The 27181-nt window shown below is 42.6% G+C and overlaps 1 protein-coding gene across 4 annotated transcripts in view; it reads left to right on the top strand.

Annotated features, from left to right (window-relative positions):
• focad (focadhesin) overlaps nucleotides 1-27181 on the top strand; it is a 69493-nt gene that overhangs the window by 36028 nt on the left and 6284 nt on the right. For all 4 annotated transcript variants that reach the window (XR_003676089.1, XM_028474464.1, XM_028474467.1 and 1 more), the window contains exons 21-39: nucleotides 3589-3710; nucleotides 3787-3879; nucleotides 8591-8679; nucleotides 12176-12217; nucleotides 14183-14291; nucleotides 14390-14506; nucleotides 14575-14813; nucleotides 14888-14977; nucleotides 15950-16097; nucleotides 17823-17942; nucleotides 18352-18474; nucleotides 18596-18673; nucleotides 18769-18837; nucleotides 20924-21026; nucleotides 23571-23651; nucleotides 23732-23860; nucleotides 23937-24052; nucleotides 25303-25563; nucleotides 25770-25859. Coding sequence is in view for 3 of the 4 variants with exons in the window: in XM_028474464.1 (XP_028330265.1) it covers nucleotides 3589-3710; nucleotides 3787-3879; nucleotides 8591-8679; nucleotides 12176-12217; nucleotides 14183-14291; nucleotides 14390-14506; nucleotides 14575-14813; nucleotides 14888-14977; nucleotides 15950-16097; nucleotides 17823-17942; nucleotides 18352-18474; nucleotides 18596-18673; nucleotides 18769-18837; nucleotides 20924-21026; nucleotides 23571-23651; nucleotides 23732-23860; nucleotides 23937-24052; nucleotides 25303-25563; nucleotides 25770-25859 (2219 nt within the window). In the remaining variant the exon portion in view is untranslated. The remainder of the gene's footprint in view (nucleotides 1-3588; nucleotides 3711-3786; nucleotides 3880-8590; nucleotides 8680-12175; nucleotides 12218-14182; nucleotides 14292-14389; nucleotides 14507-14574; nucleotides 14814-14887; nucleotides 14978-15949; nucleotides 16098-17822; nucleotides 17943-18351; nucleotides 18475-18595; nucleotides 18674-18768; nucleotides 18838-20923; nucleotides 21027-23570; nucleotides 23652-23731; nucleotides 23861-23936; nucleotides 24053-25302; nucleotides 25564-25769; nucleotides 25860-27181) is intronic.

The following is a 27181-nucleotide window of genomic DNA, read 5'->3' as shown; positions in this document are numbered from 1 at the left end:
TTATTTTTGTTTTTTTTTAATGTATTTCTGTTGTCCCGGTGTGTAATTTTTCCTCTTTTTGTCTCCTTTTGTGTATTTTTGTTGTTGTTTTGTGTATTTCTACGTGTATTTATGTTTTTTGTGTATTTTTGTTGTCCCATTGTGCATTTTTTTCTCTTTTTGTGTATTTTGTTGTACTATTAAGTACCGGTATTTGTGTTGTTCTTTTGTTTATTTTTCTGTTAATTTGTTTAGTAATTTTGCGTATTTTTTGGTCGTAATTTTGTGCATTTACTTTTAGGGCCGCTAATTGCCCTTGTTTGTTATAACCCTGAATTATCTTCCTTGTAAGACTTTCTTTGAATTGAAATTACCGCAATTTATATTGTGTATTGCCATTTTGAGAAAAAATGGCGAAATATGAATTTTGGTCCATATCGTAGAGGCCACAATATAAATTCACTTTTTATCTACTCAATTCTTTACTTTGTGTGCTTTAAATTGTGAAAAACAGTTTGCTGATGATGAAGGTTTTTAAAGAGTAACGAAACCCCAAAATCACTTTGTCTCTGCGGAATACAAATGTATTTGGGTATTAAGTAGTGCTGATGATTGATCCTGGTACAACTCTCAACATTTTAGTCAAAGTATTTCAATTTGGTATATTTTGTTGTAAAAGTGACTGAGAACAAGATCAAAACGCAATGTTTTGGGATCTTCTTGCATCACAAACAAGCACTGTTAGCCCCGCTCCTTTTATTAAAAACGAGAGTTACGTATGTAACTACGGTTCTATGAATCCTGGATGACCGCCAGAGGCGGTGCTTAAAGCACTGGTTGTTCCATCTCGCGCATGCGCAGGTTGAGTAATTATATCAACAAAGTCACCTGTGACTCCTGGATGACCCGGAGAGTCTATATCTACCGGTGTCATCAGGTGATCTGTTCCTGTCAAAATCTTTTCGTGAGGACACAAGGATCCTGAGTGACAGGATGCTCTGGCGGTAATCCAGGATTCATAGAACCGTAATTACATACGTAACTCTCGTTCTATGTCATCCTTACTGACCGCCAGAGGCGGTGCTTAAAGCACTGGATGACTTATACCAGAAAGGTCACAAAAGAATCCTCACCTACTCGAGGCCTGAAGCTGTGGACAGCACGGCCATTGCCATAGGCTGGACACCAGCAACGTTCACCCTGTAGAAATGTGCATGATGAGGACCAGGTAGCTGCCGCACATATGTCCTGCAGGGGAGCGCCCCTCAATTTGGCCCATGACGCGGCCATGCCTCTAGTAGAATGGCACTTTATGCCCTGAGGCACAGGGATGTTCAGTGCACTATAGGCATACTGAATGACCTCCACTACCCAGTGAGAGAGTCTCTGTTTAGAAAGTGCGGTCCCCCTTCTACAGCCTCCATGGCAGACGAAAAAGCAGTCTGACGTTCGTAGGCTAGCTGTCGCCTCCATGTAAGCCTTAAGCGCCCGCACGGGGCACAACAGTGTTGATGGCTTGCCATTCCCCCCAGAGGAGCCCGGAGAACTGATGGCAGCCAACTCGATAGGCTGGTTCACATGATGAGGGGGCAACCGCTTGGACAAAAATGAAGAATTTGACCTCAGACTCACCTCAGATGCCGAGGCCAACATCTCAATGAGTCGCAGGACCAGGTCATACTGCAGGAGGGCGCCATTCTGGAAACGCCGTAGAAGGACTAGGATGGCGGAGACTCACTCTGGAGAGAGGGAGGCCCGCATTACTGATGAATCCAGCACAAGCCCCAAGTACCCCACCATCTGGCTGGGTACGAGGTTGCTCTTGGCATAATCCACCTTGAGGCCTAGATTGCCTACGTGACTGAGAAGAGCAGCAGTGTCCCTCAACACCTGCTCCCGAGTCGGGGAAATGACGAGCCAGTCGTCCAGATAAGGGAGTATTGAAACTCCGCTGGCCTGTAACGGTGACAGAGCAGCTGCCACACAAGGGGTAAATATTCGAGGGGCCAGGGATAGCCCAAATGGCAGAACCCTGAACTGATTAACCTTGTCCATGAACATGAAACGAAGGAACGGTTTGTGATGAGGGACAATGGGAACATGAAAGTAACCATCTGTCAGATCCACCGTCACCAACCAGTCTCCTGCTGAGACAGTCTGTAGGACATCTGCTACACGCAGCATATGGAAGGGGAGAACTTTGAGAAACCGATTCAACCTCCTCAAGTCCATGATTTGGCGAAATCCACCCTCTTTTTTGGGCACAAGAAAATAAGTGGAGTAAAACCTGCTGAGGCAAGCCTCCGGTTCCACTAGCTCGATAGCACCCTTCCCCAGAAGGGTGACTACCTTGTGACGTAGTACGAGGGATTTTACGGGATCTCTGACCACAGTGCGTTTGATCCCGCTGAATGTAGGGGGCTGGCGTCGGAACTGTAATGTGTAACCTCTGTGGTCTGCTCTTCCCAGAAAAGGAGCTGCTCTTGGGAAAAGAGTCCGACGACCAGCCCCTGACCGCGGAGCTTCCGAGTCTGAACCAGCACACAATCACAAGGCGAAACACCGCCGATGACCCCAAAGTGTACGGTACTTACCACCTCAGGTAAACTGGTCACTAAGTCCCTGCCCCACTTAAAGGGAAAACAGCGAGTCGCAGCTTTTAGCAGATGAGAACACTCGAGGCGCCAAACTTACGGTTACGAATCTACAAGCGACAAGCTGTGAATAGAAAACAACCGACCTGCTATCGTTATCCGCAATCGCGAGAAGATAGAACAGATCACCTGATGACAGCGGTAGATATAGACTCTCGGGTTATCCAGGGGTCACAGATGACTTTGTTGATATAATTACTCGACCTGCGCATGCGCAAGATGGAACATCCAGTGCTTTAAGTTCCGCCTCTTGCGGTCAGTAAGGATGAAATAGAACTAGCACCTGTGGGCTCTACAATCTGTGGTGAGTAAGTTGGATTGAGAGAAGAGTGAATAGAGAGGTATATTGAGTAGTGAGTAGCTAGTTAACATGGCATAAATTGTTTATTGGACATTTTATAGTATAGACTGGGCATGTCTTAACTGCTCCAGGAGCCCTGCCCATAATAAAGGCTTTTTGTTAATTTCCCTCCTCATGGCAGGACAGAAGTAAGCAGGGGTTTAGTTACTTTTTAATGTAGTTTTTCACACTGGTATTCTGAGCAGACCCTTCAGGGTTTTGGTAAAGCTGCTGCAGACAATGTATTTTTCATCAGATAGTCATTGTGTGGATGTCATAGATCAATAAACCAAAGATCATTTTTTGTTCCCACAATGCAGTAAAAACACTTCTATGCATCCGTCTACAAGACTCCACATCCCACAATGCCATGTGTGAAACTTTTCCGACAATGTCATTCAGATTGTGTTTACAGTGAAGGTCAAAACAAACTTTTAAGCAACAATTTCAACCTTTTACATCTGTTTTCGAATAATGATCTATTATTATTTCTATTTATTATTTATCTGAAAAAAAGTAATTATCTCCAGCAACTTTAAATAGTGTTAAACTTTAAATAGGTAGTTTGGTTTTTTTTTAAGCTCACAATGGGGTTTAAATGTGTGTGTTGCACAGCGGGAATGCTCCTTTGTTATGAACTGCCTGTGCAAACCGACCGTGAAGGACGAGCCATCATTCGCTTCCTCGTCAGTCGAAGCCGCAGCTACCAGCAGACCCTCACAGCACTCATTCACGAGGTACACCATCGCCTGTAGGAACCTCTAGCAAACGCCCTTTATTAACAACAGTATTCCACTTTGGTTTGTCATGTAGGTGAACATCCAGCCCTCGGAGTGGCACCACGCCCTCTTCCTGCCCCCGGCCTGGAAGGGCTTCATGAACAGAGCCTTTCATGCTGTGTTACAGGTTGGTGCTTCTATGGACTGGTAGGAGTGGGGCAATGTTCATCTGTTCTGGTAACAATCCATGGTCATTTATGGCTTTTCAACAACAAGCAGAGACATTGAACACCTGTTGTTCTGATTGCCATTTTTCAAGCAAATTAGGAGCAAACTCAAGAGCAAGTCACCCCTACCTATTGTAAGGTATGCCAAGAGTGGCCATTACTTCCTTTTCTTACTATAGCCTCATACCCTTTGGAACTGATCTTCAGTCCGACTGCTTCACCCTTAGCCGTGACATGTCCGGATAAGAGTTGGAGGCTGAAGTTCTGGACATTAAATTGATCAACAACTAATGACAAAGGGCAGTTTTGAAGCAGTCCAACCAGATCTGCGAACCAGACACCTGCTGTGGAAGAATAGGAACTGTAATCCACCCCATACATTGGATCAATGTCTTTTTGGACAGTATCAAATCCAATAAGTAAAACAACATATCTGACTTGGCATGTTTCCTTAAGCATCATGAATGGTGTTAAATGTAAACTCTAAGCAAGTCTAGTCACCCTTACTAAGATGCTATGACGAACATGGCTGGACGACTGAGACTGTAGCAGACATACAGCTGCTAAGCTTGTTGTCCGTTTTAGGGGAATTTTAAAGGCGTTCCTGAATTTAAAGCTGCTAGGGACAAAAAAAAATATCCCTTTAAGAGTAACTAAATCCCAAACCCACTGTTTTCTGCTGAATACATATGTAGTTGGGTATTAAGTAGTGTTGTTGAGTCCAACTTTTAACATTTTAGTAAAAGTATTTCAATTTTGCGTATTTAGTTGTAAAATGTCAGAATTACCGGCCGCTAAGGGTTGAACGCCGCTATTACAATTTAATTTTGCTGTTGGCTGAGACAGATTATTTGGATTACCCTGTGTCATCAACTTTCACTGTTGGGTCCGCCCCTCCTATAAAAGCTGACAGGAGGGAGAAGGGTTTCCTGCAATCACAGCCTTCAGTTAGCAGAAATTGACACTATGGCACTACAAGCTCCTTGAGATAGACTGGTGCCTGTCCATTTAGGGCTTTATAAGTGAGAAGAAGAATCTTGAATTCTATTCTATATTTTATGGGAAGCCAATGCAGAGAGGCTAATACAGGAGTAATGTGATCTCTTCTCCTAGTTTTAGTCAGTACACGTGCTGCAGCATTTTGAACCAGCTGAAGTGTCTTAAGCGACTTGCTCGGACAGCCTGCTAAAAGACAATTACAATAATCCAGTCGAGAGGTAACAAAAGCATGGACTAGCTTTTCGGCGTCGCCCTGAGACAGGATAGATCTGATTTTAGCAATGTTACGGAGATGAAAGAAGGCAGTTCTTGAAGTTTGTTTTATGTGAGAGTTGAAGGATAAGTCCTGATCAAATAGATCAGATCTAATAAAACCAGCACTGAGAGTCGTCATTCATCTGAAGCCCAGAGTAGATCATTAGTTACTTTAACTAAAGCAGTCTCTGTGCTGTGTTGAGCTCTAAAACCTGACTGGAAGTCCTCGAACAGGTTGTTTTTTTGAAGGAAGTCACAGAGCTGAGCCGCCACAACTTTCTCAAGAATCTTTGAAATAAAAGGAAGATTAGATATAGGCCTGTAGTTTGCTAAAGTGCTGGAATCAAGAGTAGGTTTTTTGAGAAGGGGTTTGATTACGGCTACTTTAAAGGACTGTGGCACGTAGCCTATTGATAGGGATATATTTATTGTCTCCAACAAAGATGGGCAGACTAGGGGAACAACTTCTTTAAACAGCTTAGTTGGGATCGGATCTGAAAGGCAGGTCGCTGGTTTGGAGGATGAAATAATAGAGTTAAGTTCCTAAAGTTCTATATGTGTGAAACAGTTTAGGTTAGGCCTATTTACATTTAATGGTACAGCAGGCCCAGGTGAAGGCAGGGAGTGGCTAATTTTATCTCTAATCTTGTGAATTTTATCGTTAAAAAATGTCAAAGTTCTCACAGCTGAGGGCTAGAGGAATCATGTGCTCAATAGAGCTCTGACTTTGTGTTAGCCTGGCGACAGTGCTGAAAAGGTACCTCGGATTATTTTTATTTTCTTCAATTAGTGAGGAGTAGTATGTAGATCGAGTATGTCGTAAGGCTGTCATGTATTTACTATGGCTTTCTTGCCAGAGTATTCATGACTCCTCTGTTTTATTGGAGCGCCACATTCTCTCTAATTTACGGGTTGTTTGTTTGAGTGTGCGAGTTTCAGAGCTAAACCACGGAGCTTTCCTCTGACGTTTAATAGTTCTTTCCCTCAATGGGGCAATTGAGTCCAAGGTGGATTTTAGTAGACTAGCAGAGCTATCGACAAGCAGATCCAGTTGAGAGGGGTTATAATTAATGTCATAGTTATTTATTGGATGGTGCACTGAGTTTAAGGCAGCAGGAATGGCCTCTTTAAATTTAGCCACAGCACTATTGGACAGATTTCTACTCGTAACTATTTTATTGCACAGTGCGAGATCCTCTAGGATAATGTTAAAAGATATTAAAAAGTGATCTGATAGCAGAGGATTTTCAGGGTAGACTTTTAGTTCATTAATATCAAGGCCATATGTTAGAACAAGATGAAGAGTATGATTTAAACGATGAGTAGCTTCATTAATAGTTTGAAAAAAGCCAACTGAGTCTATTAGGGACATAAAGGCTGAGCTCAGGCTATCACTATCTTTGTCAACATGGATATTAAAATCTCCTACTATCAGTATTTTATCAGAACTGAGGACTAAGTTTGATATAAACTCAGAGAATTCTGATAGAAATTCAGAATAAGGGCCTGGGGGATGGTAAAATATCGCAAATAAGACTGGCTGGCAGGTTTTTGATTCGGTATGAGATAAATTTAGAACCAGGCTTTCAAAGGAAGTGTAACTGGCCTTTGGTTTAGGATAGATTAGGAGAGAGGAATGATAAATGATAAATAGCTGCTACACCACCTCCTATGTCTCGTGGCATATGAGTATTTAAATGACTGGGAGGAGTGGCTTCATTTAAACTAACATATTCATCTTGATACAGCCATATTTCAGTTAAACAGAATAAATCAAAGTTATTTTCTGAGATAAGGTCATTTACTAGTAGAGATTTGGATCTCAGTGATCTAATATTTAATAGAGAACATCTAATGGTTTTATGTTTTGGTGTTTCTAGATTTGAGATTTTAATTTTTTTCAGATTTTTATAATTGATAGCTCTTTTTTTTGATTTTATGTTAAAATCATTGTGAAATTTGGGTCGGGGGACAGACACCGGCTCCATAAAATAATATTCATCACCATCACAACAGTTGTCATGGCGATGAACACAGCTATCATAATAGCAATGGGAGGGAAACTGTCCTAAGGCAAGCACAGAGGGGCGTGGAGGACTCCACCTCTGTAACATGGTCTCATTCATGAGATGTCATAACAGTGACTGTGCCATGTTTTCTGATAGTAGAGATGCTCCCGCCAAAGTAGGATGGATTCCATTTCTTCCTATCAGGTTCGGTTTTCCCCAGAAGGATCTTCAATTATCAATGAAGCCCACCTCGTTTTCTGGACACCACCTCGATAGCCAGCGGTTAAATGATGACATGCGGCTATACATGTCATCACTGGTCAGATTTGGTAAGGGACCAGAGAAAATTACGGAGTCCGACATTGTTTTAGCACAAGCATAAGCTGATTCAATGTTCACTTTGGTTGCTTCTGACTGACGACGTCGGGAGTCATTAGTGCGTTTAACTCTACGGTAAAAAATTAAAACAAGTGTTTTCAAGGCTAAAATATCAATGACAACAAGTTTGATTAGAGTTAGCAGAACACAGTAGTAGAGCGCTGCAAGCAGCGGTAGAGCGTAAACAGGAAATGATCGATACGTCACCATGTCAGCACGTCCCTAGACTTTTTTAGGAGGAAAAACATAAAAATAGAAAGCAGTGAAGAGTGAAACACAAGGGAAAAGGTGTTTGAGTGGGTAACAAAATAAGGGATAAGAATATTTGGCTGCTGCTATTAATAAAAACTGCTGTGCCAGTGTAGAAACAAGGCCGAGGAGAGAACATCCCACCGCTCAGAGAAAAGTGAACAGAGGGGGTGAGTGTGTGCTGACAACAGCCTCTCTTGTTATCCTGATGCACACATCATTCTAAGACAGGATCGGTCTGGACTAATCAGGCCACATGACCATCTCCCATTGCTCCAGAGTCCAGTCTTGATGGGTTAGTTGATAAGTGGTTATAATCATGGCTGCACAGCTGTTCGGTACCAATCTCTAAAGTTCTTTTTGCACTGTTAAACACTATTAAACATAGCAAAGATGTTTTTCCCACCACATTCCTTCCTGGAAGTTGATGTTTCCTCTCTGTCCTTCTAGTCTTCAATAATGCGTTAGTTCTTTACCTGAATAATTTAACTCTTCTGAAACTGATCATTATCTTTTCTATATCCACAGGATGTGTCTTAACAAAGGAAAAGTAACTCACATCGTCAGTTATGGTTCAATAACTTGTCAGATGAAACATAATAATCCATGCAGTAGTTATCCAATAGGAGGGTCTTACATATTTGCTTAGTTAAATCCAGGTGGTGACCTTTATTTGGCCAGCCAGTGTTTTTTTTTTGGATCTGCTTAATCCACATGTATCACCTCCTACTACAAGCTGGGAGGTCATGCTTTAATGAGGTGTGTACGTGCATGCATGCAGGGTCGACGAGCTGATTTGGAAATGCAGCAGAAGCAGCACAAAGACATGCCTGAGGAGCTGCAATACAAACATCACTGTGCCTGGCTGTGGTGAGGTCTTACACTGTTGACTGTTGTTTCCTGTTAGAACTCATTTACACATGATCAGAATTGTACAGTATGTAATCGAATTTACTTTATGAAGGATTTTCTTTGCTATGAAGTGCTTTAGAGAGACAAACACTGTCACACAGCAGCGGTGCACACACACACACACACACACACACACACACACACACATACACCAATATGTAGTTACTGCTAAAAATAGAAGAGAAGTTCTAGCTAGGTGAACTGTAGGGTGGGTTTGTGTCTAAAATAATGAGGTCGTCGTTGTGTTAGAAGGCTTTAGCAATGATGGACTGTGTTTGAAGATAGTCATTTAAACATGCTTTGAGGTCTATGAAGTGTGAAGGACATGGAGTGATGGCAGATCACTTTCTATCCATCCATCATCCATTTTCTTCCACTTTTGTCCGGGGCCGGGTCGCTTGAGGCAGCAGTCTCAGCAGAGATGCCCAGACCTCCCAATCCACGCACACTTCCTCCAGCCGTTCTGGGGGACCCTGAGGCGACACCAGGCCAGCTCAGAGACATAGTCCCTCCAGCGTGTCCTGAGCCTTCCACGAGGCCTCTTCCCAGTTGGACATGCCTGAAATACCTCCCGAGGGAGGCGACCAGGAGGCATCCGATACAGATGCCCGAGCCACCTCAGCTGGCTCCTTTTGACGTGAAGGAGCAGCAACTCTACTCCGAGCTCCTCCCGAGTGACTGAGCTTCTCACCCTATCGCGAAGGGTGCGCCCAGCCACCCTGCGAATGACACTCATTTCGGCCGCCTGTATCCGCAATCTTGTCCTTTCGGTCATTATCCAATTCTCATGACCATAGGTGAGGGGAGGAACGTAGATCGATCGGTAAATTGAGAGCTTTGCCCGCTGACTCAGCTCCCTCTTCACCACAACGGTCCAATACAGCGACCGCATCACTGCTGACGCCGCACCGATCTGTCTATAGATCTCACGATTTACGATTTATCCCGAGATACTTGAACTCCTCCACTTGAGGCAAGGACTCTACACCGACCCAGAGAGGGCAAGCCACCTTTTTCCGGTGGAGAACCATGGCCTCAGATTTGGAGGTGCTGATCCTCATCCCGGCAGCTTCACACTTGGCTGCAAACCGCCCCAGTGCACACTGAAGGTCCCGATTTGATGAAGTCAACAGAACAACATCATCTGTAAACAGCAAAAATGAAATCCTGACGTTCCCAAATCGGGATCTCTCCAGTCCCTGGCTGCACCTAGAAAATCTGTCCATAAAAATAATGAACAGAACCGGTGACAAAGGGCAGCCCTGGCGGAGACCAACATGCAGTGGGAACAGGTCTGACTTACTGCCGACAATGCGAACCAGGCTCCTGCTGCAGTCATACAGGGAACGGACAGCCCTTAGCAAAGGGCCCCAGACCCCATACTCCCGGAGCACCCCCCACAGAGCACCACGAGGGACACGGTTGAACGCCTTCTCCAGATCCACAAAACACATGTGGACTGGTTGGGTGAACTCCCACAAACCCTCAAGCACCCGATGAAGGGTATAGAGCTGGTCCAGTGTGCCGCGACCGGGAAGAAAACCGCATTGTTCTTCCTGAATCCGAGGTTCGACTATCGGCTGGCTCCTCCTCTCCAGCACCCTGGAGTAGACCTTGCCGGGGAGGCTGAGGAGTGTGATCCCTCTGTAGTTGGAGCACACCCTCCGATCCCCCTTCTTAAAGAGAGGGACCACCACCCCGGTCTGCCAATCCAGAGGCACTGTCCCCAACTGCCACGCGATGTTGCAGAGACATGTCAACCAAGACAGTCCTACAACATCCAGAGACTTAAGATACTCAAGACGAATCTTATCCACCCCCTGCCCCCGAGGAGCTTTCCAACCACCTCGGTGACTTCAGCCCGGGTGATGGGCGAGTCCGCCTCTGAGTCCCAGCCTCTGCTTCCTCATCGGAAAACGTGGCAGTGGGATTGAGGAGACCCTTGAAGTACTCCTTCCACCGCTCGACGACATCCCCAGTTGAGGTCAGGAACTCTGCACTGTAAACAGTGTTGGTGAAGCACTGCTTCCCCCTCCTGAGACGCCGAACGGTTTGCCAGAATCTCTTCGAGGCCGAACGATAGTCCTCCTCCATGGCTTCTCCGAACTCCTCCCAGACTCGAGTTTTTGCCTCAGCGACCACGCGGGCTGCAGCACGCTTGGCCTGCCGGTACCTCTCGGCTGCCTCCGGAGTCCTACCAGCTAAAAAGGCCAGGTAGGTCTCCTTCTTCAGCTTGACGGCATCCCTTACTTCCGGGCGCCACCACCGGGTTCGGGGATTGCCGCCACGACAGGCACCAGAGACTTTACGGCACAGCTGTGAATGGCCGCATCGACAATGGTGGTCTTGTATGTCTTCCATTTTCTAATAATTGCTGCCACAGTTGATTTCTTCACACCAAGCTACTTACCTATTGTAGATTCAGTCTTCCCAGCCTGGTGCAGGTCTACAATTTTGTTTCTGGTGTCCTTTGACAGCTCTTTGGTCTTGGCCGTAGTGGAGTTTGGAGTATGACTGTTTGAGGTTGTGGACAGGTGTCTTCTATACTGATAACAAGTTCAAACAGGTGTCATTAATACAGGCAATGAGTGGAGCATCTTAAAGAAGAAGTTACAGGTCTGTGAGAGCCAGAAATTTTACTTTTTTGTCGGTGACCAAATATTTATTTTACCGAAGGATTTACTAATTAATTAATTCATTAAAACTCCTACAATTTTTTCTCATTTTGTCTCTCATAGTTGAGGTATACCTATGCTGAAAATTACAGGCCTCTCTCATCTTTTTAAGTGGGAGTACTTGCACAATTGGTGGCTGACTAAATACTTTTTTGCCCCACTGTATGTCCTTTATGGGGAAATAAGACATTATTGTAAGTGAGAAAAGTATTAAAATCGAACACTGAGACCAGGGAGCTTGGTTTCTAGGTTGGATTTAGAGTTTTAAATAAGGCAGTGTAGGCAACATTTTAGTAGAATTCTGACAGTTTATGGGAAGAGTCACCATCTGTATCTGGCAACGCAGAGCACACTGAGTCAAGTGTGAAGTACTTCAAACAAACAGTGACACATTGTTGAATAGAAAAGGTAAATAAGCAGAAGACAGAAGCTGTTGTACCAACAATCTAGATTCTCTTTTTCATATTTGATTTGTCCTGTCTTGGATGCCAGCTGCGAGGTTTTTTTTCCCTGCATTTGCTAAAAGGTGTTCTATGCTCTCAATAAATACCTTCTTACAACCTTCCAATTATGTGGAGCAAACAAAATAAATCTACACTTAATTCTGCAAGTACTTCATATTCATCTACCCAAACTGAAGATATGGTGCCTCACAGCAACACCTTTGTGAATCACTTTGAGAACCACCATACTGTGCTTGCCATGAAGCTAATAATTGTCGTTTATATTTTATAATTGTAATTTACTGTAATCTCTCTGTGTCATCTCACACTTTCCAGGGCCAGAGATCAGCTGACCGACGTCATTAAAACTGCTACAAAGTGAGTCTGTACAGTTGTGTGCTTGAATGCTGGGTTTAGTAGATGGCAATTACACATAACTCATGTATTTGGTTTTATTTAAGGAGCATAGGGCAGGATTTGTGGAAAAAAGGTGTCTTTTAATGCTAATGGTAGATGAAGCGTTCAAAACCAAAGAGAATGAGCCCTCTCACACATCTCCCATTACCTTGAACAGGCTGTGTGGTGCATTTTGTACTGCTATTAAGGGGCCGAATTTCCCGCGCAGTTCTGTAAACGTGAAGGCAAATGACGCTAATGCTGGAAGAAGACAAGCATGATGGACCCTGGTTCTGTGGAGGCCTTGCAGTAAACAGTCACGTGAACGGCGAGTAAATAAATATAAATAACCGTGTCACAGTTTCAGTATCAGGACCAGGCGAAGCCGGCAGCAGTCTCCCTGACGTCACTCATGTGACTTTCTCAAACCGTGAATGCAGACACACACTCCTCCACACACACAACAGGTTTAACCAAAAGGCTGACTAAAGACTAATAACTGCCGAGAACTTAAACTTGCAACCAAGAACTGGCTGCAACATTGGAAACGAACCAACACCTCCACCTGTCAGTCGCGGACTGAGAAAGGCTCAAAATCACTGATCCAGTGCGCACAGATGCGCACACTAGAGCCACACACGTAGGGAACAGACAAGAAACAGAACTGCACACATGGAGACAAGCAGCGATGGACAGAAGGACGCACACGATCAAAAACGGACCGGAAGACATAAACCAAAGAGACGTGCACAGAGAGAGGTGGACAGATGGTGAAACACCCATAAAGACCAGGATCCACACACAACACAGTGATCAGGCATCCAAACCACATCGCCTGTCACTCAGACACCTAAACTTAAAGAGTAACTAAACCCCTGTTTTCTGCTGACCTGCCTTGATTATGGGCGTTACTGCTGTAGCAGTAAGACAAGCCCACTCTGTCAGCCCACATCGCTGTGCGCAGAGACCGATAGTAATACACACAAAGATATGTCTGTACACACACACATAGCGAGTTCTTAAGCTGAAATGTGTCACTACAACTACAGGCACACACAATCACAACGTGAAGCTCACACAGCCTTACAGACGCCACTCAGGAGCAAACAGCCCTGATCTCCCACCACCTCACGCACATAGTGATAAGACGTACACACGTGGGAATACACTCATAGCCTAGATGTGTCTGTAAATACACACATAGCTTGATGAACCCTCCTATTAGACCAGAATCTGCTTTTTATTGAAGCACAGCATCAATAACATCACCGCCACAGCGGCTGTTTCACTCGGAACACAATAGACATCCTCATTGCCTGTCAATCAATGCTCACTGAGGGCTGTGATTGGAGGAAACCCTCCTCCCTCCTCTCAGCTTTTATAGGACGGGCAGGGCCAACAGTGAAAGTTGATGATGCAGGGAAATTAAATAATAATAGCCGGCGTTCAACCCTTAGAGGCCAATATATCTGACATTTTACAACTAAATACAGTACGTAAAGTGAAGATTCTTTTACTAAAATGTGAAGAATGGGACTAGGATCAATCAACATCACTACTTAATACCCAAATACATATGTATTCAGCAGAAAAAGTGGGTTTGGGGTTGAGTTACTTTTTAAAGAAAAAGACAGACAGCTGACTGAAAAACAAGGATGGAGGCTGACACCATGACACTCTGTTATAAGAGTTTGCACGCGATCCCGCAGTGGTTTGGACTGCTTATTTCTTGATCCTGCCATATGCTCCTTTAGGAGAAGGGTAGAGTTTGAAATGAAATAAAATAGAACCAACTCTTTACTTTCTAACCTGAATTTAATCGGATCTATTTCTCAAAATATGATCAAATTACATTGAGAAGAGTTTGATTCACAGCAGCTATAGTGTTTCATTTGAATGGTATTGAGGCACAGTATTTAGTGTTCAATGGTTTTATGTGATTTTCAGGGAAAGCCCTGTTGTTCAAGGAAACTCCATCCTGGCTTTGAGTGGCCTTGCTGCTGTGGTGGCAAAGTACGAGAGCAGCCTGCCTGCTGAGAACGATGGCAGCCTGGTGGTAAGAAGCTCTGCAAACACCCTATGAATTTTTCTCAGGACTTTTTTTGTTTTGACAACCTGAGCCTAGAGTAGATAACGTCTGAACCACTCCTGCAGGCTGGACCAGAGTTTGTGCCCACTGCCAGCTGGTTATCCATGGTGCTGGACACCCTCCTCAGTATCATCAGCTGTAGCCACCAGCCCAGAGGACAAGTTCTGCCATGGTTCCTGCATGTAGGTTTCATCTGACACCCAACATGTTCTATCAGTATGTCAGTCACTAACTTCCCATCCTTCTTAAGCGCTCATACTCTGGAGAGAACACAGCTAGTGCCATCGCTCGCTCCTGTGCCAGCATGGCCTTGTCCCTGCTGGTGCCAGAGTTGGTGCTGAGGCGGAAGGATGCTTTAGACCCGGTCCTGTTAGCTCTGCAGGATAACCTTCCAGGCTCCTCCTCTGCCGACCACTCCCAGGTGCTCCAGTTCCACTCTGGGTTAGCACTGGGCATGGTGCTGTCCAATCTGCTCCACCAACGCCTCAGGTACACTGTGTGCGTGCGTGTGTCCGCAAGACACAAACGTGACTTTTAACTGGTTTTGCTTTTCTTTGATCCAGTGACGTCTCTGTGCTGAAAGACTCTGATTTCCTCTGCTCTTGTCTGGAAATTCTGGAAAGTTGCTCTTTTGATCCCAACCTCGAATACAAGTCAGTATTGCCATACAAGTCCGAGTATTAGTTTCACTTCAATGATGACAAAGCGGCTAGCGACAGTCATTTATTTATTAGAAAAAAACATAGGGTAAATTTACTTGAAGGTTTACACACAAGGCTGACATTACGCTGTCATTATTTTGACAGAAAAGATGCAAAAGTTTGAAATTGCCGCTTGAAAGTTTGTTTTAATGTCCACTTTAAACATCAGAAAAATGTCACGCATAGCATTATGGGAAATGGAGTCCTGTAAATAGATGCATAGAAGTGTTTTTACTTCATTCTTATTGTGGTTTCTTGTTTGCCCACAAAAATACTGCCAAAGTGATTTCAAAACACATTTCTGGTGTTTTTTCATGGACTGAAAGTTCTGCCAAAATCACTGTCCTTGTCTGACGAAGAAATAAAAGAACTCAAGATATACAGAATGAAGTAAAAACACTTATATGCATCCAACCACAGGACTCCACATCTTTTTTGTACAGAAGAATAATTTGTTACATGTCTGAATTACTTTTAGATCAAGTTGTTCAAGTTCAAAAGGAGCACTGTAAATATTCTCAAATATTTGCAGCCAAAGTGTCATATATTCTATCTATTATTATCCAGTGACAACAATCTAAAGCTGGTGGATTAAAAGAGAGCTGATATCCCTGCAGGAAATTAGAGACAAAGATAAGATAATAAAGAGTTTGTATCGATAAGCAATATTGATAATGGGATCGGAATCGCTAAATTCTTATTAATTCCCATCCCTAGTGTTTACGGTGATCAAAACCTACTTCCTAGCGTCAGTTTGAAGCTTTTACAACTTTTTTTTCCAACCAAATGATCTTTGACTAATTGATCTATGCTGCCTACACCAGTCCTTTATCTGATTAGCTCAACATATTCTTAACGTGAGGACCAGTAAGTCTGTGGCCATGTTGGAATGTGTTGCTGCATCCTCTACCTTCCTGTTCTTAGATCAGGCTGTATACTGGGTCTGGGCCTTGTACTTTCTGCTCTCTGCAATAATGGCCGCACAGACCAACACAACCACATCATTCAAGCTTTGGACAAATTGCTGGCCAGCCTGCAGGACAGTAGTGACCAGGGTCGCCTGCTGCAAGAGGTAAACTTTGATAAACGTTTCTCTTTCAATTTTACTTCAAGCCATTAAAGAGTCTGGACTCATACAGTGAATCTGCTTATATTTGAGTTCTCGACTGCTTCAACCTTTCTCTGAAAATCTGTGTTATGTCTTAAAAAGACACTAAATCTGCCTTTCCATTTAAACCAACAGTGCTTGAAACTGGGGAATTTTAACCATCAGTAGCCATTGAAAAAGATTCCTATAGGTAAAAAATGACATTTCACCAGGTTGCAGCCTTGTTGTGCAAATTGTTGCCACCTGTTGACATTGAGTGTATTTTAACACCGTGTCCACATTCTGGAGTCACTGACTATAATCTGTTGCAAAATGAATAATAGTGTAGTGACTAAGACACATTTGACACTGTGCCAGGTAAAACCAAATCAATTAACTTTTACCTAGTCACATTACTTTACCTTCTCCACATTGGAATAGCTTGAAAATGGTATTGAATTTTCTGTAAATAATGTATTTGTTACCAGAGGCATGGCTTGTTAAATGTTGTTATATTAAAGAAAAGTGTACAATTGGATTTTATGTAATATTTAGAAAAAAAGTTATTGCACTCATCAGGTTGGATGAATAAAACAAGTAATTTCTCATTAGAGCTAAACTTGTAGTTCTTCTAAATTAAACATTTCAACCAAAAAAACTGTTTAAACAATATCTACATTTTTTGTTTTAATCAATGTTTCAGGGGCACCATAAAATTGAGTGTTTCTCTGTGATTCCTTTTCCCACCAATTTTTTTTTATGGCCCCACTGCCTGTAAACATCCCATTGTTTTCTATTGGAGTGAAGCGTTCAGCCTGCTTTTTAGATCATTTAGAATCTTTTAAATTTTGGTCAAAATGCCAATTTGTGCTGATTTTGATTGGTCTAAATAATGAGAAGTTGAAGATATAAACCTCTTTTGTTTCCTGAAAGAGGATTAAAAACAGTTGTGATCCGGAAAAAATCTGTGACCGCAAGGAGTGACAGTTGCAACTCTCGGGACTCCTGTGAAACAAAGCTTGGCCGACGCTCTGGTATCGGAAGTTAGCAAGAAAATCATGGACTGTTGATGGACTCACACTCAAAAGGACTTCTATCCTCAGGGTTTGTGTCCAAAGACCAAACCAAAGACGAAAAGCAGCAAAAGTGCTTTTGTGCAATTCGACCAAAAAAAGCTGCTTGAAATTATTGAAAAAGCTTCACTCCAATAGAAAATAATGCAATTTTTATAGGCAATGGGGCTGTGTGACATTGTAAATCACATGATTTCAAGATGGTGGAACACAGGCTTTAAAACTGTAAAGCAGTCCCATTTTTTAAAGGCAATTAAACAAACATGGTGCATAATAATACATTTTGTTTGATATAAATCTTCTAATAAGTACATTTTTAGGATTTATGGCCAAACTTCTAAAAACAGCGGGCAATCCCTTTAAAGCTATGTTCACATGGGATTTAAGGATCATTCATCTTTAGATAGTGATAGCAGTGCCTTTGAGCAAGCCATAACTGGTAATATATTAAGAGACCTCTGTTGTAAAAAATCTCAGTTCAATGGAAATCTCAAGCGTCCTGAGTGTTTTTGGCATAATTTGTTGAAATTTGGTTATCGTTTTGTATATTGTTCTGTCATTTTTTGTGTTTTTGGATTCATTTTGCAGGTGTCCAGTAGTATCATTTAGACGCATGCTGTCTCATCAATGTGTGCAGGTGTCGGCGTACTTCTTGGCCTGTCTAGGCCTTTCAGCCTTCAGTGCAGGATTTATTGATGCAGCCAAAGCTGAAGAGATCATGAACAGTCTGCGTACCCTGACAGAGGAGAGTCAACAGGTCAGCAGAGCATGGGTTCACCTGATGGGTTCTCTTTTAAGTCTTTGAACTGTTGCACAAAGCAGATAATTTCCATTGAACTGGTCTGAAGTTTCTATCCGAAAGTGCCCTAAAGCTACTGGGGAAGATAACTGTCTTTATCTGTGTTATACAAATGTTAATGTTGGCCTTATGGATCAATGAATCGAAGGTATTTCCTCTTTAAAACTGGAGAATTTACTCACAAATGTCTGAGATTGAAATTGCAGGTCATAGGATTGTCTTTGACTCCCTCATAAACATTGGATTTGTTGACAAATGGTTATGTGTCTTGAACTTCGTAAAAGTTTTGCAATTGGGAATCTGCAGAAGAAGAAAAGTTTCTTTAAGAAGTGTTTTTACTTCATTCTTACAATGTTCATGTTTCCAGTCTCCAGGCTTCTCTCTAGCTCTGGGCTTGGTGGTCGATGGCCTGTCAAAGTCCGGTCATGGTAAGGCAGAAGATCTACATCCTCGTCTTCTTGCTGCTTGGATCAAAATCTTACTTGCTGAGGTACACATACATTTTACTCATCAATCCCAAAGCTTGTATTTAGATTTAAAGTTGTAGAGAAGTGATTTCCTCACCGTGTGTGTGGATTTATTAACAGTACACTATTTTCCTGATGTGGCAGGGTTGTCCCACCATGCAAAGACTAGCTGCCGTGAACGGCCTGGTGGCTTTGGTTGGTTCTGAGAGGTACCTTATTCAGGTGATGGCTCTAACCTCTCATTCTCTCATGTTCACTGAGCCTACAGTCTGTTGGTTGAACTTTATGTGATGTGTACATTGTGTGTGTGTGTACAGCTAAAAGGTGCAGAGCTGTCATCCCAGCAGCAGAGCAGTCTGAATGAGGTCATTCGTGCCATCACACAGGTTAGACTGGAGCTGTGTTCCCTTTTCTGAAATAATACCTGTTAGCACATTTGTTCACGATAGAACTTTTTCACTTCCGATATGATACCGAGATTGACACGTTGAGTGTTGGCCGATTCGACATAATTATTTTGTAGTGTGGAATGTTGAAAAAGGCTTGATAAGTGATATTACTCAAACAGAGAACAATAGTCAGTAACAGTAGGTATGAGGAAAAACTGACCCATTTATTATTTACCAAGGAGTTGATCAAAATCCACAAATTAAAGTTGAGCAAACGAATCTGAACAACTTAACCATAACGCTCTTTACCGGGGTTTGATCAAACCGCAGATGTGCGCTCATGTTGAAATAAATCTACATTGTGAAGCAATGTACTGAACACTGAATTAAAAATATTTTAGAAAAATACACTGATTTAACATGTAAGGTTATAATTACATACTTTCTATAATATTGGCTGTGATCAAAAGTGGGCCAGTCTGAGGCATTAAACTCTAAGGCTGCAAGTCTCTGTGCAGGAGACATACTCAGTAAAAATGTGTTATGCAAAATAAATGTCCATGATAAACTACTTAATTAATTTATAAAAATGTAAAATGAAATTAAAAGCATTTTGTACTAAGGTTTAAATGTGTGTCCGAATAAAATAGATACCTAATGAATGAAGAAATCATATTTTATTTGTCCAATTACGAACTAATGAAGCTTGCAGGGTTCAGTTTCTCCAATAAGGTTAAGAACCACTGCTCTAATCAAAGAGCCTGTAACACACACACACACACACACACACACACACACACACACACACACACACACACACACACACAGAGGCAGTCGATGTTGCAGCCGGGTTGCCAGATCCATCTTGGGGATTTCCTCTGCTGGCAGCCTGAGGTGCAAAGACACACACCCGCACACACACCTGAGGCTAGACTTTTATCAATAATGTAGTGGCGGCTAAGAATAATGTAGCGAGGCTCGAGGTGCTCAATTAGGTATTTTAACCCAACACTACTCGCCACAAACGAGCTGGCCATCATGCACAATGAATTAGCCTATAATTTCTGTTATTACTAGTGCCTTTTTGCTGTCCTGTGGGAGTTTGTGAAGCTTTTCAAACATTTTAGACAGCATTGTTGAGGTGGTTGTTTATTGGAGCCAGAGGTTTGTTCTTAAGGCTGTTTTTTGCGATGCTGCTTCAAATGTGCATTGATGTTGGTCGTTTTAATGTGGGCCACCATGGGAAACTTGTGAAAGCCAAATTTTGCACTCGGCTGCTTTTTTGGACTTCTGACATTAAAGAGTAACTAAACCCCAAACCCACTTTTTTCTGCTAAATACATATATATTTGGATATTAAGTAGTGCTGTTGATTGATCCTAGTTCAACGTTTAACATTTTAGTAAAAGTATTTTAATTTTTCATATTTAGTTGTAAAATGTCAGAGTGACTGCCCTCTAAGGGTTGAACGGCGGCTATTATATATATATATATATTTGTGTGTTTTGTGTGTGAGGTGGCGTTCTGAGGCTCATGGCTGGAGAGCAGGGTCTGTTTGCCCAAGAGTGTTATAGTGTCTGTGGGGTTGTGTGTGTGTGTGAGCTTCATGTTGGGATTGTGTGTGTGTGTGAGCTTCATGTTGGGATTGTGTGTGTCTGTGATGTTAGTAGTTGAGCACAGCTCAGCTGTGCAGCGCTGTGACTGGGTGTGTCTTAGCTGCTTTAAGAGTAACGCCCATAATGAAGGCATTTTTTGTATTTCCCCCGTAATGGCAGGTCAGCAGAAAGCAGGGGTTTAGTTGCTCCTCAACAAGAAATACTGCCACTCGACCAGCATGAGTCTTATTCCTTGCTACTTAGTTGTGATTCGGACGTTGTTGGATAGAAGTGCTGTAAAGGAGTCTGGAATGGACTGCGTCTGAGATTTTAGGTACAGGTCAATATAATCATCTTTTTTAGCTGATATCAAACCAAATATTCAATATTGGATTAGGACACCCTTAGTGTATACAGTGTATAACTGATGAGAGTAGCTGGATTTTGGGATTCTCTTTTATAAATGTAGTGTTTTCTTTTATTCTCAGATCATAAGTTTCTCAGGAGCTATTGGTTTGCAGTCTAACAGCGCCTGCTTGGTGGCTCACCTGCACTTGGCTCATGTGTCCACTCGTCACAGCTACACAGCAGGTAAGTTTTGGGGAACATTCTCATGCTTTGTTTACCTTTCAAAGCAGCTTGGGATATTAATGTGCGATGAATTGGTGGTGTTCATCAGTTTGAACGCGCTGGCAGGTTTAAAGTTACCTTAACGTTCTGAAAGCTGCCATAGACGATACTTTTTATCATATAAAGACATAGTGTTGGCCTCATAGATAAATATTATTAAAGGGGGGTATTGTGCTTTTTTAAATCACAAAGTACAATTCTATAGCACACTATAGAATTGGTCTGTAAATGCAGTAAATTAAAATAACTGCCTTGAAGGAATTTGCTCTTGCATCATGGCTGTATCAAACGCCTTGAAATCAGAATCAGAATCAACTTTATTGGCTATGTAATGTATGTTATACACACGATGAATTTGACTTGGTGAACTGTGCTCTCTCTAACAATGTAAACCTTAAATAATAACAATCAACTAGAAAAAAACAAATATGAACAGTAGTTAAAGACTAATATGTGCAAAACTAAATAGGATAATACAACAAGATAATAATAATAATAATAATAATAATAATAATAATAATAGGATAATAGTGCAGTGATGAGTAGTGCAGGTGATGGAGGTGTAGAACATTATCAGCAGCTCATCTGGCAGGTTGAACTTCCTCAGCTGACGCAAGAAGTACATCTTCTGCTGTGCCTTTTATTTCTGATTGTGTCTATGTGGGAGGTCCACTTCAGGTCCTGTGAGATTGTGGATCCTGGGAACCTGAAAGAGTCCACGGTAGCCACTGTGCTGTTCAGAATGATGAGCGGGGGGAGTGTGAGGGGATTTCTTCTGAAATCCACTGTCATCTTCACAGTCTTGAGCAGGTTCAGCTCCGACGACGGTGGTGTCGTCTGCAAACTTCAGGAGTTTGACAGAGGGGTCCCCTGAGTCGCAGTCATTGGTGTAGAGGGAGATTAGCAGTGGGGAGAGAACACACCCCTGGGGGGCGCCAGTGCTGAGTGACCGGGTGCTGGATGTGATGCTTCCCAGCCTTACTTGCTGCAGGGAGTTGGTGATCCACTGACAGGTGGAGGCCGGCACTGTGAGCTGGGTGAGTTTCTGGTGAAGGCTGTCCGTGATGATGGTGTTGAACGCAGAGCTGAAATTCACAAACAGGATCCTAGCGTAGGTCCCTGGGGAGTCGAGGTGATGCAGGATGTAGGGATAGGCAAACTGCAGGGGGTCCAGCATGGGTCCTGTGATGTCGTTCAGGTGGCTCAGCACCAGTCCCTCAAAGGACTTCATGACTGCGGACAAAATAGGCCTCTGTATCTTTAAGAAGCTCCTACCCATTCCGACACACCCCTTCCACATGCTGTCTGTGGCGTCATCACAACACTACTGCTCCACAGGCATTGAAACTACTATGGATCTACGGTGCATTTTAATTTGACTATTGGAAAGGAGCTACACTTTATCACTTTGTGCACAATGACCACAGGATATTGTGCATTCGTACAAATTTAATCCTGCGTCTGACCTGGAAAGTGACTTTGAAGACGAACCTGAGAGAGTTCAGAGGCTCTTACAAGATGTGTCTACTTGGTAATATTCAACCCTCTTGTCATAAATACATAAACAAATATACGTAATTTTGAAGCGACATTTTACAATTCAGTGATATATAATGAAACTATGTTGCAATGAAATCATAAATATAACATAAAATGCACAATTTTTTTAATCATAAAGGGCAACAGTTTAACGTTTGATTAATCATTTATTTTATGTTAAAAGCAACATAAATAGTTAAACAAAGTCCCACCATTTTTGACGACTGGTCTCATTTTTTGGAGGACTAAAAAGAGGGCAGTTGTCTTGGCATCCAAAGATACATTTCTTCCATGAAGGCATTTTGTAATTTTGAAAAGTGTCGAGTACAATGAGCTCAGGAGACGCGCAGTTCCACCAGGTGTTAGCTGTAGTGTAGTTGACGCTGTGCTGCTGCCTGCTCGAGACGTGGGGAAGGGGCACTCTGCTGTGGAGCGGTGGGCGGTGACGAAAGGTCCGAGGCTTTCCTAGGAGGACTCGGGTGAATCTACACCTGAAAGGGATGCCGTCAGAGTTTTTAAAGATTACTCAAACATACATGAATGAACCAAGGCAACACTCCAGGCATGTTTTTACTGAGGGAATGACATAGTAACATGATATAAATCTTGAAAAAGTCGATTTTACATAATACCCCCCCTTTAAAGACAATGTACTCGCAAACAAATGTAAAAGGATGAAATTGCCGCCCGAAAGTTTGTTTTGATCTCCACTGTAAACACTCATGTTGGAAAAAGGTTTGCACATTGCATTATGGGATGTGGAGTAATGGAGACAGATGCATTGACGTGTTTTTAATTAATTTTTGTTTTGTTGTACAATAAACTGAAAACTTCAGAATTTATACAAGAAAAGGAGTCCTAAATAACCTCTATGACCTACAAAAATCCAGCATAGAAACAAAATGACTCCCATTTTCAATGAAACTATGGCAGTTGTGAGTAATACATGTTTCTATTATCTCTTAGTTCCTCAGGATTTTAGTTACCTGTCAGAGAAGAGTATCATCAAAGCCATCACTGACTTTATCATCGAGGCTGGAAAGAAAGGTTGGTGAACTGAGGAGAAATGTATGATGAGAGCTTCACAGTGCTATGCAACTGGTCACCATGTGTCCCTATCGTCTCAGGTCCAGAACTGTTCCATCCAGCTGTAGTGAAAACAGCACTCAGTCCTTTGGCATCAGTTGGAGTGAGCTTCCAGTACCCGCCCATTAACTGGAGCACTATCCTCTCGCCTCTCATGAGGCTGAGCTTTGGTAGGATTTGTTTCTGGGTATCTGAGTACACCAGGGTCAAAGGAAAGTTTGAGTCAGGTTCTTCTTTCTTTGGTAGGAGAGGACGTGCAGCATCAATGTGTGGCTCTGGCTGTTTGTCAGGCTCAGTCTTCACAGAGTGCCTCTCTTTTTCTGGGATGTTGGCTGTCACTACCCTTAGTTCACAGCCTCAGTGTAAGTCTTTCTCCACTCACTTTTAAGGAAGAATAAAATCATTAAAAAAAAAGTAATTTGTACTTTCAGTACTAATTAATTGAATTTCATTCTATTTAGTTTACACTTAAAGATAATTTCCATTCATGCATCATCTATGCCTGCTTTATCTATGTCTGGGTTGTGGTGTATCTGAGAATGTCCGAACCATAGAAAATTTTATACAAGTTTACAATTTAATTTAGCAGACGCTGTTATTCAAAGTGATGTACAATGCGAGCAGTTAGGGTTACTTGCTCAACATTTTTACAATGACCTTCCGATTACAATTCCACTTCATTAATTGTTACGTTACCACCGCCTCTATAGCAGGGGTTCTCAAAATTTTTTGAGCAGTTTTGGCAGTTCAGATGGTGTGAGGATTTCTAAGGACTCCTTAAAAATCCTCACATCATCTAAACTGCCAATTCACTGCCATTTGTAGCCTTGAATGCCATAGGGATTATTTATTTTTTCAACGTTTCAACCTAAAGGCACACCGTGGACTTTTTGACCTAAAGAGTTGACCCAAATGAGTTATTTAAAATGATTCCTCAGGCCAATATACAGCACTTGACAGTATCAATGCTCCGAGCAGGGCTTCAATCTTGAAATACCGACTGTCTAAGTTTGGAGGAGTTGGACTGTCTTTCACATGGTCATGTGACCTGGAGAATGCCTGGAGAACGTTTCACTTTACGGCAGTCACGTGACCATAGGCTCGGCTATATATAGTTCCCACGTGATGTCAGAGAGGAGGGTGGCGGCGGCGGCTGCTCCTCCAGCCCATAGACTGTTGCCGTGGGTCGAGTCCAGCCCCGCTTTGCACCTCAGCCCTTAGAGCCGATCCTTATCCATAAGTTACAGGTCAACTACTGTCTGCATACACAATCAAAAGACGAAGGGAGGCTGGCCCGACTGACTGTTGATTTTTGCTTGTGGGCACAAGGGGCGCTTGCGTGAAAGTTACAGGTCTAGCGCCCCTAGTGGCCAAAAGTTACACAGTGTGCCTTTAAATATCAAAGATATTTGTAGTAGAAATTAACTTAAAGAGTACCTGTACTAGTTTTTTTTATAGCCATTGGGACAGCCATCGCACTTCACAGTGATACAGCGGTTTGTCATGTCCAGTAACCATACACAGTACATATAAAGTATTGTTTGTTTCAGTGGTGCATTGGTCCCCTTTGTTGTGGCTTCAACCTGAGACCTTTTATAATGTTCTGCTTCAGCTGCAGTGTCGGAGAAGTCTCTACGAGAGCCTGGGCTTGTGGATGAAGCATGTTGCTGAGGACAAACTCCAGGTTTTCTTGGAGAATTTTGGCGTGCAGCTCTTCCAGGGGAAGCTGCAGTCGGTGCACCTGCCACTGTGTGGCTCCCTGCTACAGGGCCTGGCTCGGGCCATGGCCCTTCCAAACCCTCCCAACAGCTGCTGGACCATTCTCTGCTCCACCACTGAGAAGATCTTCAAGCTCCTGCCCAACACAATTCAGGTCTGGTGTTAGTTTGCATTTCCTCACAATTGACTCTGTGGGTTCAAGCTTTCTGATTTTTTTTTTTCTCAGTGTTTTAAAATAACATCTAGATTGCTGGGTTTCTTTTTTTTTTGTCCAGAAAGTTCTACTGCAAGAGCCCAACCCTGAACTCTGAGGAAGCATTTTCACTGCTGATGTTTAGTTGACAACTTTGTCTGTTTCAGGATGATGAAGTGGATTTATACGTTGGAATCGCCCGCTGTCTGTCTGAGATGTCCGATACAGAGATCGACAGGATCACGCATGTTTTAGAGGTACATACGGACACACTAATACTGTGCTAAATATTCACAACCTGCTCACAATCACATCAGCCTACAACACGTGTCAAACTCAAGGCCTGATGCTTTAGAGCTGTGGTTTTTAAACTTTATTGGCTCAAGTATCCCCTTTCTCCTGTTCCTGAATCCAAGTACCCCCTTTATCTGACTACAACATTTTGCTAAGAATATTATAAAATAACAACTAAAGAGCATAATGGTGGAATGAATGAGTGATAACACACATTTTCGGTATCTCATTTTGTAAATAAGTGTAATGAAACAGTATTTAGTATTTCCTGAATAGATTTATTTTTATAGTTATTATCATTTCTGGTCATCTCCGGCCTGGTGTGGAACCAAACTGACCATTTAATTTTCAGTTCATGTTCTAATCAAGATCATGTCTATCATTTAAAACTAAAAATAAACATTATAAAACCCCATATTTTTTAATGCTTTCATTTGTTAATTTTCCTCTCTCTCTCTCTCTCTCTCGCTCTCTCTCTCTCTCTCAAGTACCCCCTGTAGTGCTATCACAGACCCATTGGAGGTACATGTACCCCCATTTGAGGTTGCTTTTAAGCATCCAATTTGGCCTGCAGGGGAAGGTAAAAATGACAAATTACATGAGGAGTTACGAATGTTGTAACTATGGTTCTATGAATCTTAGCAGTGCCAGAGGCGGTGCTTTAAGTACTGAGTATTCCTTTAAGTACTGAGTATTCCTCTTCGCCCATGCGCAATGCGAGTATGTATACCAACAATGTCACCTGTGACCCCTGGATGACCCGGAGGAAGTTTATATCTTCCGATTTCACTCCAGGGTACTTTCCTACAGAATCTTCTCGTGAGCAGACAAGGATTCTGAGTGACAAAGAGCTCTGGCGGTCATTCGGGATTCAGAGAACCATAGTTACATTCAGAATCAGAAATCAGAGTCTGAAAGATTTTTATTTGCCAAGTACAGTTTAAAACAGAACAAGGAATTTGACTTGGTAGTTGGTGCGAAGAACAAAAAACAAACCAGAAGCAATAACAATAATAATGATAAATATCAAGGATAAATAAAGGATAGATAGAGGTTCTGGTCCTGATGGTCTGAAACCTCCTTCCAGGGGAGAGATTGAAACAGTGTGTGTCTGGGGATGGGAGGGGTTGGCCACAATCTTCCCTGCTCACCCCAAAGCCCTGGAGTCGTACAGTGCCAACAGAGGTTGCTAATAGGTGAAGCTACCGCTAATAAAACACTCACCGTCGCAGCTCGTGGAGGGCTAATATTCGCTGCTCTGGCGTAGCTACTAGCAACGTTAGCT

This window comes from Gouania willdenowi, chromosome 18 (genome assembly GCF_900634775.1).
Source record: "Gouania willdenowi chromosome 18, fGouWil2.1, whole genome shotgun sequence".
NCBI lineage: Eukaryota > Metazoa > Chordata > Actinopteri > Blenniiformes > Gobiesocidae > Gouania > Gouania willdenowi.
This window is presented reverse-complemented; position numbering and strand designations above follow the sequence as displayed.